We start from the raw sequence: 17146 nt of genomic DNA on the forward strand, positions 1-17146 counted from the left end.
AAAAAAAAGTGATCTTTCGATTCACTTACGTGAGTGTGTGTGTGTGGCAATAAAAAGAAAAGATATTTACTCTAAAATAAGCATAGTATACACTAATTTATTTATATGAAAATGAATTTATTTATTCAAAATCAACTAATCCACTTGATTAGCTACACTGCAAAGCCCTTGGTACTACACTTGGAACTTACCAGCAATAAATGTATAATTATTACAGACAGACATTGTAATTAGTCAACTGTACAAATGGAGTGCATCAACAGTTTAGTAGTAAACTATAATCACTATGTCTGCAACAGGGACATTCATGGCCATATACACATACAAGTGAACCAACCAGAGGATTATGAATGAAGGTTATGCAGCCATAAACAGTCCTATCAAAAGAGTAATTATTAATTATTGCAAATTTCCATCCAGAAGGTGTTTCTGGAGTGACAAATCACAATATATGCTATTTTTATTAGATGGAAGAATTGGGATGTTGCACCAGTCCTGAGAATATTTTGAAAGGGAGTGAAACATAGTAGTGGAAATGTGACTATGCCTGCTTTTAATGGTATGTATAAAAACATTTTTGTTGGATGATATCTTACAAAGCAGTGATAGTGTGATATTCTTAATAACACTTTTCTTCCAACTACATTCCATTCCAATTTTATTGAACAAGACTATATTTTTAAACTAAACAATTCCCAACACAAACATTGGGTGGGAAAATAATATATTTTCAGAACTAATATATTATTTGTCAAATTAAAAACTTTTTTTTTGGAGAAATATTTCTGTAGACACAGTATTACAAATAAAAGGAGACCCTACATCATATTAAAATCTAATCCATACTCTTAGTACCCTACTACTAAAGGATAAAATATAATGAAGGTAAATGAAGCAAACCTAAGGTGGTACAGATAAAGAAAGGATAGGAAGGATTAGCTAAAAAGATATTCTAAGGCAGGAGCGGGCAACCTCCAGCCCACGGGCCAACTTTGACTCATGAACATGCATGAGCCAGCCTGCAGCCATTTTCAAAAAATATATAATAAACTGTTCATTATATATATTTTTGAATTAATGGCATTTCTGAAGTAAATTTAGAAAATACTCTGCACACTGCTATGACAAATATCGATTCACTGATAAAAATAAACAGTATTAAATCTCTCATTAAATATTATAAAAATAAAATGTTGCAATTTTTGTTACTGGAATTGTTTTTGTGTTTTGTTATTATAATTGTGTTTTGTTATTATAATTGTATTTTTGTAATTTTATCTTGCATTTGCATTTCATTTTTCTTATTAATAAATTTAATTATATGTATGTGTACATTTAAATATTACAATAAATAACATAAAACTGTTTTATGATATTCCATTTTAATAATCCTAAAAATAATGGAAAGCTAAAAAAAACTTGGCCTGCGTGTACCTCACAGACATTTTATTTGGCCTGCCATTTATAAAGGTTGCCCACCAGTGTTCTGAAAAAAAAAAAAAAACAAAAATGGTAATAAGTCTAAGATAGACTAAGAGGAAAGTGAATCGATGGTGTCAAGAAAGCATTAGAGGAAAGAGAGGCTTATACTGGCTACGACTAAAGATCTAACAGGAAGTAGGACAGCACGGAAGAAAATAGAGCATGAAAGGCTGATAGTCCAAAAGTACTGATTTATAATACTAATCTGTAATGGGTATAACAGATTAGCATAATTATGATAATAAGCATGGTTTATAGATCATAATTTAATATGGCATAAGACGTAATTCATTTAAATATCATGAGTGCAATAATATTTGTCCATTGCTCTAAATGAAAGATTTAGAATCCATGAAGGAACACACACACACACACACACACACACACACACACACACACACACACACACACACACACACACACACACACACACACACACACACACACACACAGCATACCTCCAAATAGCCATTTTCTCTTGCTTTTTTAGCATGTCTCTCCAGTAATTTTGAGAGTCCCTGAATGATGTCAGATTTCTGGAATTTTGCAGCTAATTTTTGTAAAATTACACACTGTAGCCAGGAAGAAGGCTCTGAAAATTCAAAATCACTTTCAGGAATACGATTTTGGGATTCCCATTTTCTGAGTAGATCAGCAACAGTAAATTTTCTACAAAATAAGAAGAAAGTACATGTATTTTAGGAAAAGATAAAAAAATAATACACAAAATTACAAGTTCAGTCAAATAACTAAGCCATTCCAATTTACAGAGGTGGGGGAGAGCCAAAAGTGATTGAGTGTCTGGGTGCATGAATGTATGAACTAATGTGTAGTGGGGGAACTCAAACTTTTTACTTAAATGAATACTATTTACATAAAAATGCACTTGTATTTCATTTTAGAAAGTAATGCTATGAAATGTAGAACGGTATATTAATAACATTCTAACACTTAAAAATCAATTAACTGTTACTGTTTAAATAATTCAAAATTTTATACAAATAATATACAAACAAATTTATTTTGACATTAATACTTTTTCAAGAAAATGGATATTTATTCAGCAAATTAATAATACATGGTAGCTCAACTTTGATTACTATACTTCTGAGGTTACTTTCAACAAATTTATAGACATTTTACTCCGTTTCCTCCTTAAGCAGTCATGATCCACATAAAAGACATAATATTCATGTTACAAAACTGAGCTACACAGGCATGATTACATGTGCATGAAATTATGTAGATATAATTCTGACAAAGGTCAGTTGTTGCTACCGTTGTTATCACAGAACGTTTTGCAAATGTTGAAATTACCCTTTGAACACACAGTTGTTTTAATAATGGTACTTATTCTAACTTTTTTTTCTTTTTGTCACAAGACCAACTAAAAATAAAACAAAAGGAAGGGGGAATCCTAGTTCATCCATGAGAGTGAAAAACTACAGCTTTGGTTGAAAAGGCCCTTTAAAAATTCCTTTAGTCTGATGTAACCAGACCTTCCAAAACAATTGGCAAACTTGTCACTTGTTTCACTCATGTGGAAAGGCCTGCACATCTTGATGAAAATAGTGTTCAAGTATTAAAATGTCTAATATTCGGGAGGAGGCTATATCAAGGAGGCTCATAGAGGTAGAAACCAATATAGGCAATGAGAGTAAATAGACAAAGTTCAGTTCACAAGTAACAATTTTGATATCAAATTCATGCCTTTTCATCGGTTGCTACAAGTACCGGTGGTATTAAATAGTCACTACTATGTGTATCATATCATGTGCTAGTGGTGTTTATAGCTACAAAGACCACTACATGTAATTGTCATCTTTCTACCACCCCAAGCATCAATAAATTTCTTTCCCACTCAGCATAAATATTTATTAAATTTTTTCTAAAAATACACTTCTTCAGTTATACAATTTAGCTCACTTCTTGAGGAATCTTCCTTTATATATATATATTTCTTGAAAATAGAAAGTCAAGTCTAATGTTAAGAACAGATTTTAATGATTTTTATGTTTTACACTTTGGGACAGGAAGAAACAGCAACCAATAAAAGTAATACACCATTTTAATAAAGCTCAATTGCAATGATTTAGCATTAGCAAGGGTGCATGACACAAGAAAGCAAGCTTATATAGCATCAGACAAAAAAAAAAAAAAAAAACACACACACACACACTCCCTTCTCAATTCACTCATCTACCCACTCCAAATGTTTGTCTAGTTCTGCCTTGAATCTGTTTAAGCTATCAACTTCTACAACGACAGATGGAAGTTTGTTCCAGCAATCAACCACCCGCTGGCTAAAGGCAAACTTCCACACAACTATCCTACAACTGTCTTTACTCAATTTGAATTTATGCCCTCTCAGGCAATTATTCTGAGCAAGAGGAAGAATCACATCAGCATTGAATCCCATCAGTTGTTTGATGAATCCCTTGAATGGTTTGAGCATGCTCAAACCATTCAAGGCTTTACACACCTCAATCGGATCACCTCGCAAATTACAGTGTCTCAAGATCACCTAGTCTTGAGACGCTGTAATTTGCAAAACTTAAACCTTTCTTTGTAAGAGCAACCCTTTGTTCCATTCACTAATCTTGTTGCCCTTCTCTGTACTCATTCCAACAGTTCTACATCCTTCTTAAAATGAGGCCTCCAGACCTCAAGGTGCGGCCTGACCATTGCCTTATACAAGGGGTATACAAGGGGATAATCACCTAATTATCCCTGCTAGAAAAATTCCTGTATATCATTGACAAGACACCATGGGCTACTCTTGCAGACCGTCTGCACTGCTCAGAAAACTTCATATCTGCCTGCACAATTACCCCCAGGTCCTTTTCACTCTCTACCTCTGTCAGTGTAGTACCACACAGTTGATACGTTACTCTGGGGTTACTGCTTCCCATACGCTGTACTTTATACATTTGTCAATGTTAAACTTCAGTTGCCACCTCTCAGCCTATCTACTCAACTTTTCTAGATCCTGTTGCAGCAGCATACTGTCATTAGTGTCATTAACAACCCTGCCGAACTTTGTATCGTCTACAAACTCGGACATTAAGCCTGATATATCATTATCAATATCATTAATGAATACAGAAAACAACAATGGACCCAACACTGAACCCTGGGGGACTCCACTAATAACATCAGTCAATGAAGAGAAATGTCTTCTCCCACTCAACCATCCCTTTATCCATAGCAGCAATTTGCTTCCAATGCCACACTGCTCTAACTTGTGCAGCAGTCTTCTTACCCAGGGGCTCACATCTGGTGAGTATGGGCCTGGCACACCCAGGGTCCTGAGCTGGATATCTTCATTTTTCTCTTTCTTGGTGATTCCCTTCTACTTTTAACTCTCTCTCTCTCAGGGTAACTCGGGGAATTTTTTTTTTTTTTTTGGCTAATACAGCATAAGTCTCAGGCTTCTTTGCACCACGTAGCTAATAATAATAATAATAATAATAATAATAAAATAAAGTCTTCTGCTGAAGTCTTCTTTCCCGCCAGTTTGGGAAATAAGACTTCAGCAAAAGATAGAAGAATTAAGAGTCAAGATAGGTCAGTTGACCCAGTACCAACAGGGTAAGAGAAGTAAGAAATTGATTGGAAAGGTGAAGAGCATCCTCAAGAAAGAGACAGCGTCCACAGCAAACAACATGAGACCAGAAATCAGAGAATAGGAGAATACTTGGACAAACTGAAGCAGAACCTCCTCGCACTCAGCAAGAGACTACGCAGATATAAAAAAGAGAGCTCCCAGAGGAAAATAAACAACTGAATCTTCGATGAGGACCAAAGAGTCTTCTACAGGAAACTGGGTGAAGATGAGAAAGCAGGAAACGGACCACCTGAGAAGAAGACGATCGAGGAGTTCTGGGGAAATATCTGGAGCAGTGAAGTAAGACATAACAGCAGAGCACCCTGGATAGAAGTAGAATGGAAGAAAACCAAGGACATACAAGAGATGAGAGAGTGGGAGATTCGAGAAGAAGAAGTAAAACAGTCAATCAGGAACACCCAGAACTGGCGAACACCAGGAACTGACAACATCCACAACTACTGGTACAAGAAGCTTATCTGCACACGCAAGCACCTAGCAGAGCAGTTCAGAATGATAAGGCACCCGGAGACAATCCCGAAGTTTCTCACAGAAGGAGTCACATATCTGAAGCCTAAAGACGAAAATACAAGAAACCCAGCGAAATACAGGCCAATCACCTGCCTCCCAACGATGTACAAGATCCTGACCAGCAGCATAACCAAGAAGATATCAGACCACTTAGAGAGTCAGAACATAATGGCCGAAGAGCAGAAAGGATGCAAGTGGAGGAACAAAGGATGCAAGGAGCAATTAACCATAGATGTCGCAGTTATGGAGCAAGCCTATAAGAAGCACTGCAACCTATATACGGCCTACATCGATTACTGCAAGGCCTTCAACTCTGTACCTCATTGCTGGCTAATAGAGATCCTGATGATCTACAAGGTCAATCCGATAGTGACAAACTTCTTAGGAGCAACAATGGCGAAATGGAACATCACAACCAGGTTAAGGTTGAGAACATCACAACCAGGCCAATCCCCATTAGAAGAGGAATCTTTCAGGGAGATGCTCGGAGCCCACTTTGGTTCTATCTAGCACTCAACCCGCTATCCATCATGCTTAATGGCAGCAAGTATGGATATAATCTCAAAGAAGGAAGAAAGAACCTGTACACCCTCACCCACCTGATGTGCATGGATGACTTCAAGCTCTATGCGGCAACCAAAAAGCAACTCCAGCAACCACTCCGGATCACCGAAGAATTCAGCAAGGACCTAAGGATGGAATTTGGTCTAGACAAATGCAAGACCCAAACACTGCACCAGGGAAAATTAGTTGACCGAAACTACCAGCTGCTGACTGGTCTAAAGAGATTGAAGCTATGACAGAAGGCAAGACCTACCTACAAATACCTAGGAATGATGCAGGCTCAGCAGTTAGAGCACAAGGAAATCAAGAAGTGCCTAACCAAAACATATCATCAGAGACTCAGAAACCTGTTGAAAGCAAAACTGAACGGAGTGAACACAGTTAAAGCCATACACATCTATGCAGCTCCAGTACTAACATACACCTTCGAGGGTCATAGATTGGACTAACACTGAGCTAGAAGATATCATGCAAAAGACAAGGACAATGATGACCAAGAGCTGCCAACACCACCTGAAGTCAGAAGTGGAGAGACTAACAATAGCTCGGAAAGAGGGAGGAAGGGGCCTGATAGAGCAACAGTTAACCTGAAGGATTACTTCGAGAACAACACAGCACAACTCCACCAGGCCATAAGGAAGATAGATAAGTGGTATACCCCACTAAACCTAAGTGAGGAATCCCCACCCATCCATACAGCACAAGAAACGAAGTTAGAAAGATAGGCAAAGAAGACACTCCATGGCAGACACTACAATTATCATATCGATATCCATCAAGATCATATTGATAACATTGCTTCTAATGCAAGGCTCACAAGCAGGACACTCTTCCCCAAGACTGAAGGATTCATGCTGGCTATCCAAAACCAGGTAATCAACACCAGAAACTATAAAAAATACATCGCAAAGGAGCTTGTTTGTTTGTTATTTGGATTTTAGGAGCATTAGCAACTAAGGCCATATTGCTCCGGGATATGCGATGGTCATTCCCTTGACCTTTCCGCATCCTCCGTATTTGGTGGTGACGGGCTCGAACCCCGGTCTAATCAAGAAGTATGTGCTACGCACTGCTGCTCCTTCCCACTCGCAAAGGAGCCCGGAATGTCGGATGACACATGTTGACGATGCCACCTGGCCTCAAAAATGATCCAACACATCACTGCGGGTTTCAAGGTGATCACCCAGACTGAGTACACTCATAGACAAAACCAGGTAGCAAGGATAATACATCAGAAGCTAGCAAGGAAATACCAGTTAACCAAAGAAAGTGTACCAAACTACAAGTACGAACCGCAGGCAGTACTAGAGACCCAAACCCACAAGCTGTACTGGGACCGTGCCATAATAACGGATAAGACCATTCTGCACAACAGACTGGACATAACCCTTGTGGAAAAGGTAGCCTTTTCCATCATAACCCAAGATGGAAAAGGCTACCTACCTGATTGACATAGCAGTGCCCAACACTAGCAATGTCCAGAAAACCCATGAGGAAAAAATTATGAAGTACACGAACCTGAGACATGAAGTCAAGGAGATGTGGCATATGCAAGAAGTAACAACCATCCCGATCATCGTGTCATCCACCGGTATGGTGCCAAAGACTCTACATATCAGCCTAGCAGCAATACGTCTCCCAGAGAACACCTACAAGGAACTCCAGAAAGTTGCAATCCTGAACACCTGTGGGATAGTCAGAGATTTCCTCGACCAACAGTAACACCAGACATTACAACCACCCTGTATACTTGGTAGCAGTACCCATCACGGAGTGGAATCCCCCAATCAAGGAGAAATAATATAAGAGCAACAATAATAATAATAATAATGTGCCACAGTATCTTTGCATCCAGTTCCTTTGTGACTACATCAGAGTATCCAATCAAATTGGTCAGACAAGACTTTTCCTCAACAAACCCATGCTGTGTCCAAGCTATAACTGAAGTCTTGTCTAGATGATCCTGCAATGCTTCTTTAACCAGTGTCTCCATTAATTTCCCTGGAACAGAAGTTAAACTAACAGGTCTGTAATTACCTGTGTCTCCCTTTGATCCTCTGTAGATTGGAATCACATTTGCACATTTCAGTCCATGGGTCCCCTGAGTCCAAGGAAGCTCTCATAATTATGGCTAAGGGTTTGCTTACTTCCTTTGCTGCTTCCTTTAATATAACTGGATAGATTCCATCTACCCCAGGTGCGTTTCTTATGTTTATCTTGAACAATTTCTCCTCCACTTTACTCTCAGTTATTACAAGATTATCTAGCTTACTGCCACAGTTGGATACACCTCTTGCATTCCCCTCCCTGAATAAATCCTCATGTGTGAATGTAGATGCAAAATATTCATTTAGTTTGTTAGCTACATGAGCAGGATCATCAACAGTTGAACCATCGATATCAAGTGTACCAATCTGATTCATTTCCTTATGCTGCTCGAGTTTACATAAATAAAGAACTCTTTGTTGTTTTTCTTTGCATCCTTTTGCAAAGCTTTCTCATAATTTGCCTTTACCTGCTTAACCTCCATTGTGACTTGGTTACAGACCAGCTTATATTTATTATAGGCTTCTGTGTCACCTGTTAACTTATATGTATCCCATGCATTTTTCTTCTCTGCACACGTCTAATTAGTTCATCTGACATCCATTTAGGCCTAAACCTTGAACAATATTTTTTAGTTGGTATGAAAAGTCTAGTAGCTTCCAAGATTATTTCTTTGAATGCTTCCCATTTTGAATTTGCTGTTGGTAACATCATCAGTTGGTCCCACCATATAGAATTTAAATACTGTCTCAGACCACTGTAGTCACCTTTACGAAAGCAAAAACCCTTCCCTTTACCCCTGATGGTAGTTACCTCTGAGTAAATCCCACTTCAGCACACTGTGATTACTGCCACCTAGTGGTTCCTTTATCTGCAGATTCTGAATGCATGAAGAATCACTACTAATAATCAGATCAAGAGTATTACTCCCTCCAGTTGCCTTCCGAACATGCTGCTGTAGAAAACAATCATCCAATAAATCCAGAAAAGCCTTTCTAGTGTGTGAGTGAACAACCCACAAATTCCAGTCAATCTCTGGAAAATTAAAATCCCCTATTATAAGACATTCTGATTTACTGGTCCACTATCTCTCTGCACAATTTCTCATTATACTCATCAGATTCATTAGGCCTACAGCACACACCTCCTCTCATTTCGCTTTCGCAGTGCTTAAGTCACACCAAACAGACTTAACATTACATTGTCCACCAACAACAATTGGATGCACTTCCTTAGATTTTATGTGTTTCTTAACTAATAGCATAACCCCCTCCTCCTTTCCTGTCCTGTCTATCCGTTCTGTACACATTGTACTCCCCAAATTCCAATTCTGCACTGCTTATTTCCTTTTGCTTACTCCCTTTGCTGCCTCCTTTAATATAACTGGATAGATTCCATCCACCCCAGGTGCGTTTCTTATGTTTATCTTGAATAATTTCTCCTCCACTTTACTCTCAGTTATTACCAGATTATCTAGCTTACAAGATTATCTACCATGTCTCTGATATCCCAACAATATCTGCCTTTGATGTCTTGACTAGCACTTCAAGCTCATCAAATTTATTAACTATACTCCTAGCATTGGTGTACACACAAGTATACATACACCTGTTTCTACTCTTAGTTACCCTAACACGGCCCATGTATTTACTTGTTCCACTGTGACTCCCAGCAATCCTGGAAATCCCCATTGCCTTGCTTTCCAGGCTGCTGCTCAATTATATTTCAATAGAAGCAGTGCAAGAATCACTTTCACCTCTGCCAGCGGCTGCTGTTAATCTATTGTTTCCCCCAAGCTAGTAGTTTTCTGACCCACTTAACTCTGCCTCGATAGCATCAGCAAATATTCTTGCATCCTTTCTATTTAAATGTATCCCATTCCTGTAGAAGCAGTCTCTCCTGTTAACAAGCACGGACCAGGCTGAGAAAAATTGTACCTCTTGAGCCTTGCACAATCTCTCCAGAGCGAAATTGATTGACAAGGCTCTCATCATATACTCCCTCCTATCTTGTCTGGGCAGAATTGCAGACACTTTCAAATTCAACCCTAACTCACGGCTTTTTTTCCAACACTGACCTTCTTGTTAAGTAATTCTGCCGGTCTCCTACTCTTAATATCATTAGTGCTAAATTGGTCTCTCTTCACTTGATCACACTTGTTCTCTGCATTTGGAAACCAAGTGTGATGATTTTCATATTAAATATTTTGCAGTAGTTGCTGCTTTCATTTCTATTAAAACATACAAGCCAAGATAATGCCTAGATTTCTATAACGCAATACCCTTTTGTGAGGTCAGCATGTTAATCCATTTTTCAAACTCCAACTGTTTCAAGGAAGGATCAAGAAAATTTTTGCCTCTATGATATAGTACTCTATGACTGGTTTGCTTGTTCTAGGGATGAAAAAATAATACAAACTTCTGCTAGAGAACAATAAACTCAGCCTCACTTGAAAGGCTTCTTTAAGTCAGTCTTTTGATAGGAATTAAATCTAGACTTTTCTAAATGAATGCAACAGACAATCTTAGGGAAAAAATAAATAAATAAATCAGTCATTAATATGTGATAACTTTGACAAGGAAACATGCTTCCGAATGCACGTCTAAAAACATTAATAAAATATAAAACAACATAAGTTTAAACTATACTTTTCTTTTATTATGAGTTAAATAAATAATAATTAGAAAAACAGTTACCAACCCAAAAATTAAAGATGCAGTATCTTCCATTATGCCCAGCATTTTCAATCTACTTAGTGCAGGATACACACTACGAGCTGATTCTAGACTTGTATGATGAAGAGAGTCCATAATGGTTGATCTAGGAGAAAAATATTTTACTTGAGGAGTTAAAGTAATGATATCCAGAAAAGCTGTTCATGGAAAAAATATAAATTATATATATATTAACAATTTAAAATTGCATTTTTCATTTTAAATATAGATAGAAGAGTACAGACAGAAATTTTTCCAAAGGTATAATTAAATATACTTTTTAAAGAAATAAAAATTCCAGCATTTTAGAGACTGAATATAGAAAACAATATAGAAAATAATTCTCAGAAAATAGCAAGATGGGTAAGATGTCTCTACTACTTTATTACTTGATCTGAGAGAGAGAAGTAAATACAGTGGATTCCGGTTATTCGGGCCACCGGGGGCAGCCGTTTATTTGGGGCAAATCTTAAAAAACAAAAACCAATCGAGAAAATAGCCAGGGTTTACTTCGCTTAATTGGGACAAAATGCCGTTTAATCGGGGCAGGAGACCTCAGCACTGGAGATTACCTACGATTGTCTCCGACCGTACCACGTAGTTCGGTCCGATTTCTGGAGGTCACAACCATAAAACAATAAAAACAATTAGCAGTCACCTGTTTATTGGGCTTTTGTGTTAGTGCAATCTATCATAAACGGACAGTAAACTCGATCTTATTGAATTTGCGGTAATACCGACAGCTGGAATTCTGTGGGTTATTATGGCAAAATGTGTTTACACTTCCATGGAATCTTCAATCATATAAAAAAAATAATTTTCAGAATCTTCTCTTCATTCCTATTTTGAAAGCTTCGTAATTTGTTACTCCGTTCTCACTTGCGCGTGTTGTGTTACTTGCAATTTGTGTGTGCCGTGTTCTTTGTTATTGATTGTTTAACTTGTTACTGTTTTAAATTTTAACCCCCATCCACAAATGTCAGTGAACAGAAATGTCAACTAGTTAGTATGTACATATTACAGTACGTATTAATTATTCCGATTATCACGTATATTCTTCCGATTTTCACATATCATTAATTTTTTAATTGGTAAGGTAATAAAGAGTAAATCTGTGCTTAATATATCTTTACTTTTATAGCCTGTGGATAGTATTCCTCATATTTTCGCTAATTAGAATCGCTGTTTAATAGAATTAAAATTCAATTCACAAACGTGATCACAATGACCGGCGCTTACTACACATCGTATAGTGAACGGTACTTTACTATTTTGAGTTCGTCGTAACGTGATTTGATTGTACAGTGAACTAACTGTAAAGGGGGGGGGGTAAATTGTATTTTTAACTATTTACGTGAAACTTCGGATAATTGGGGCAGCCGCTTAATCGGGCCAAAATGCACTAGCCCGATGTGTCCCAAATAACCGGAATCGACTGTACTTTTATCATTGCCAGAATTAGATCAACAGTAGCAGGTATTTCACTAAAATATAGATAACATGTTAACTGCATCATGGAGTTTTTAATCCACTTGGAGTGAAAACTGCCTGAATTTAGAAGCATTGTCTTCTGGTTTGATGGAAGAAAAACCAGATTTTTTGTTTAGCAACCTTCATCATAGGCTGACTAATTCAGCCATAATGGAAGCAAAAAAACATCTCTGCCCACCCCAGTTCAGATTGATTCACTCCTGCAGTTTTCAATTCTAGGTCAGAAAGGTTGCTGAAAAGGACAGCAGTAAAAGATGTTAATCTGTATGTTCTCAAAATTTACTCATTCATGGCATGCAGATGGCTATCAATCTACCTACTTTACTTGTAAAAAGAGTGATCTACCTGCTGCTGATGTGCATTTCTTTTTTATCAGCTAGACATGTATATTTTTGATCCCCCACTATAATATTTTGTGTGACTGATCACACCTTAGATTTTGATTACAGTCATAGAAGTCTGAAAGTAATTTTCATTTCACAAAAAAGACTTTATATACACTTGGAGGTATAATCAGCATTTGCATAATTAATCTGGAGAAACATCTCAACATAAATATTTTGGCCAAGTGAGCCTTCAAAAACTTCCAGTTAAAATACATACAATGTATCAATGCAGACCATGTATAAATTGTTAATTGACCATGTATCAATTGTAATTAAACTGTTAACCTTATTTACTGGAAAGGAGCAGGAGGATTATGACCTGTCTATCTATGTTTGACTTTATACAGGAGATCATCACCTCATTTTTCCCATTTTCCCAAGTGGACGTTGCGGATCCACTCATATACGATAGACTTTCAGAATAACTGCACCTACGGGGATTCAAGGTGCCGTTATTCTGATTTTTCCATTATCTAGAAAGTTTTGTTTTTAATATATTTAATGCAGAAATAATAAGGCTAAATAAGAAATAGAGAAATTAAGAATGCAATTTTATTAACTGCACATAAAAAAAAACAAACATGTTGACAATCAAATGTTATATTCTGCCATGAATACACTCCTACTTACTCTCTATTCTATTTTCTTTATTATATCAAGTTTAGCACTGCACATGTAGCACAGTGGTATCATCATCGTCCTCCTCACACTGGGTGGAAAAGGCCCGGGTTCGAATCCTGTAGATGATGCAATGAACTTTTATGGGCTTTTTTCACTTCGTGGCTCAGTTATAAAATTTGAGTTTCTGCCCCTCACCCCGGAAATTCAAATTTTTAATCAAGCAAAAGTCAAATCTACAAGAGAACATATGCAATTTACAGACACAATACACAAGGGTATATAAATTAGCTTTCCAGGTGACTCTAATGTAATAGTTTGGATTATATCGTTTGTCACAAAGCTTTAATGTTGTTGTTCTTTTCTTCTCTGTATAAGGCTTATTAACTTTAGGAGCTATAGTGAGGGGTTTTTAATTTAAAATAAATGTAAAACAGCATTATAATCTGTGATATCAGTACAGAATTCACTTTTAAAATGGTGAACATAAACAAACATCGTAATCATGTGACTTGACGTTTTATTTTTTTGGTATTGTCTGAACGGGTAGCACAGTGGTATCATCGCTGTCCTCTCCACACCATGTGAAAAAGGCCCGGGTTCAAATCCTGTGATAATGCAAGGAACTTTAATGGGCTTTTTTTCACTCTGTAGCTGAGTTACTGGGTGTCAGGCAGAGATAGCAAAGTTCTTTCCCCAGAAACTGGGGTTTTTTCATCCAGCAAAAACTGGCAAATTGACCAGAAAAAACACATAATTTATATACACAATACATATATGTGTATATAGTAGAAATTCTGGGTGATTCTAATAAAATAATTTGAATTTGAATTTTTTTTTTGGCACTGCAAGACTGTATGTAAACAAAGTACTGCATATGGGTAGAAGTAACCCCAGAGGAACATATGAACTGTGTTGTACTACACTTACAGTGGTAGAAAATGAAAAAGAACTGGGAGTAATTGTGTAGTCAGATATGAAGTTTTCTGAGCAATGCAGATAGGCTGCCAAAGTAGGTCATGGGGATTTGTCAATGATATACAGGAATTTTTCTAGCAGGGAAAAGGAGGTGATTGTCCCTCTGTATAAGGCAATGGTCAGGCCATGCCTTGAGTACTGCATACAGGTCTGGAGGCTTCATTTTAGGAAGGATGTAGATTTGCTTGAGGGTGTACAGAGAAGGGCAACAAGATTGGTGTGGGGAATAAAGGGATCCTCTTACCAAGAGAGGCCTAAGTTCTGAAAATTGCAGCAGCTAGAGACTAGGCACCTGCAAGGTGATCTGATTGAGGTGTATAAGGCCTTGAATGGGTTGAGCACGCTGAATTCTGATGGGATTCTTCTGCTTGGGCATAAATTCAAATTGAGGAAAGACAGCTGTAGAATAGATGTGCAGAAATCTGCCTTTAGCCAGCTGGTGGTTAATTGCTGGAACAAACTTCCATCTGTCATTGTGGAAGTTGATAGGTTAAATAAATTTAAGGAGGAACTGGACAAACATTTAGAGGGAATGGTTGTGTGAATTTTTTTTTTGGCTGATGCTACACAAGCTCATACGCTTGCTTTCTTGCATCAGATGTCACGATTACTATATGTGCTGTATATAAACAACCAATTTCAATGTGCTGTTAGCTCGAATGTTCCATTATTTGCGGTGCCGTTATTTCAACAGTCTACTGTATAATTTTAGAACATCTCTCTTCATTCATGTGCAGCAGATGTCCAAACCATCTCAACCTCTTATTTTCCATTCGTTCTATAATATCTTCATCTGTGTGCATAACCCTTCCCTATCTCTTCCATCATGCAGTATGATTGATGACTTTTGAGGTTATGATGAACATCGTGGCGAGATCCATATTTCTTACATATTGAGGGAACAGCTCTAAAACGGTGTTTGCAAGCCGGCTGCTAGTTAGTACACTGGACCAAACCTATTGGTAAATCTCTAGGAGGCTTCCGGATCAACTAGTGTATAATCTTGCTACCTCTACTCTGCCAGAGACTGACTGGAGGGAGTCTGAGTAGTGTGTATGCGGGGAGCATTGTCGAGGCCACGTTATGTCAAGGATCTGGGTACATTCTTACCATCTGTATGCCATATCCAAAATTCCATTACTTCATACAGCATGTCCCACCCACTTTTTCTTACTGTTGAAAACACCATGAATTGTCAAACTAATAGAGCAAGCTTATCTGCGAAAAGATCTAAACCTCCCAAGCACTTCCTAATTCATTTCACAAATACATGTGGTCTCAATTCTAATCTCAACGATGTCCATTTCCACTTGCAGTCTGCCAAACCTCATGTACGTTTTCTGACAGAATCTCAGTTATTGTTTGATTCAACTACTGCTCATCTCAGATGCCCAAATTATTTGCTGTATGATTCCTTTCGCCTCAAAGGTGGTACTTGTGCATATGTCTGTTCTGATATTCCCTGTCAGAGACTTTGCAATTTGGAATCCCTCTCTTTGATCTTCTCTGGCTTAAAATCTCTCTACCTCATTGTGTCAAATTCATCTGTTGTGTCTACTGTTCTCCCAACTCCACTAATCACTTGGAGCTCTTTGACTTCCTCTCTTTGCAAATTGACTTTCTCCAGTCCAACTTTCCTAACAGTGAGATAATTTTCCTTGGTGATTTTAATGTTCACAACTCCAGCTGGCTTCCGTTTTCTAGTCACACCGATCCAGCTGTTCGAGATGCTGAGGCTTTTGCAATTACTAATGATCTTGCACAGATTGTTCATTTACCTACAAGAATACCAGACAATCCTAATCATACAGCCAATATGCTTGATCTTTTTGTCACAAACAACCCTTCTAAGTATATGGTCGAAGTGAGAGGTCCTTTAGGCACTTCAGATCACAACTTAGTGATTGTCTCTTCTCCAATGGAACCTTTATCTCATGGCTATACCCAACCTCGTGTTGTTTGGCATTACAAGAATGCAAAATGGGATGACCTGAGAGACTTCTTTTCTTCTTTTCCTTGGTTGGATTACTGTTTCAAAACTTCTGATGTCAACGTTTGCTCAGATCGTGTGAGTGAAATTATTCTTGCAGGAATGGAATCCTTTATCCCACACTCCATTTTAAAATCTCGTCCTCTATCTAAACCTTGGTTTTCCAATAAATGTGCTAAGGCTGTTCAAGAGAAGAATGTTGCATATCGTAATTGGCTTGTTTCTAATTCTTCAGTTTCATTTTCTGCCTACACCCAAGCTCGCAACAATTGTAAAGCAGTTATTAATCAGTCCAAACTAGAGTTTGAACAGGCTAAGAGTAGAAAACTTGCTTCTTTCCCTAATGGTAGCCGAGCATTCTTGTGTTTTGCCAAAGCTATTGGCCGCAACTTTTGCCCATCTCTACTCGCACCTCTGTCCAAACCAGATGGTTCTGTTGTCACTTCAGCCAAGGATAAAGCGGACCTGCTAGCATCCCATTTTTCTTCCAACTCATGTATTAATGATCTTGGTAAAACACTTCCCACCATTCCCAACATGCTCCATTCAATGCCTCCTGTGGTCTTCCATCAAAAGGATGTCAGAAGGATTTTGACGAATCTTGATGCTAAGAAAGCTCCAGGTCCTGATGGTATTTCTCCACTTGTTCTTAAAACATGTGCTCCAGAACTTACTCCTATTCTTTGCTGCTTTTTTTCACTTTCTTATTCCAAAGGTGTTTTTCCTTCTGCTTGGAAAT

General features: G+C 37.8%; 1 protein-coding gene across 1 annotated transcript in view; it reads right to left on the reverse strand.

Annotated features, from left to right (window-relative positions):
- Nucleotides 1-17146, reverse strand: part of tefu (Serine/threonine-protein kinase tefu) — a 222120-nt gene that overhangs the window by 85307 nt on the left and 119667 nt on the right. Inside the window, exons 12-13 of the mRNA XM_090379277.1 lie at nucleotides 10931-11050; nucleotides 1941-2151 (exon numbers count right to left, since the gene is read on the reverse strand). Of these exons, the coding sequence (XP_090235403.1) occupies nucleotides 1941-2151; nucleotides 10931-11050 (331 nt within the window). The remainder of the gene's footprint in view (nucleotides 1-1940; nucleotides 2152-10930; nucleotides 11051-17146) is intronic.

The sequence above is a fragment of the Mastigoproctus giganteus genome, chromosome 8 (assembly GCF_048544385.1).
Source record: "Mastigoproctus giganteus isolate SK-2022 chromosome 8, ASM4854438v1, whole genome shotgun sequence".
Lineage (NCBI taxonomy): Eukaryota > Metazoa > Arthropoda > Arachnida > Uropygi > Thelyphonidae > Mastigoproctus > Mastigoproctus giganteus.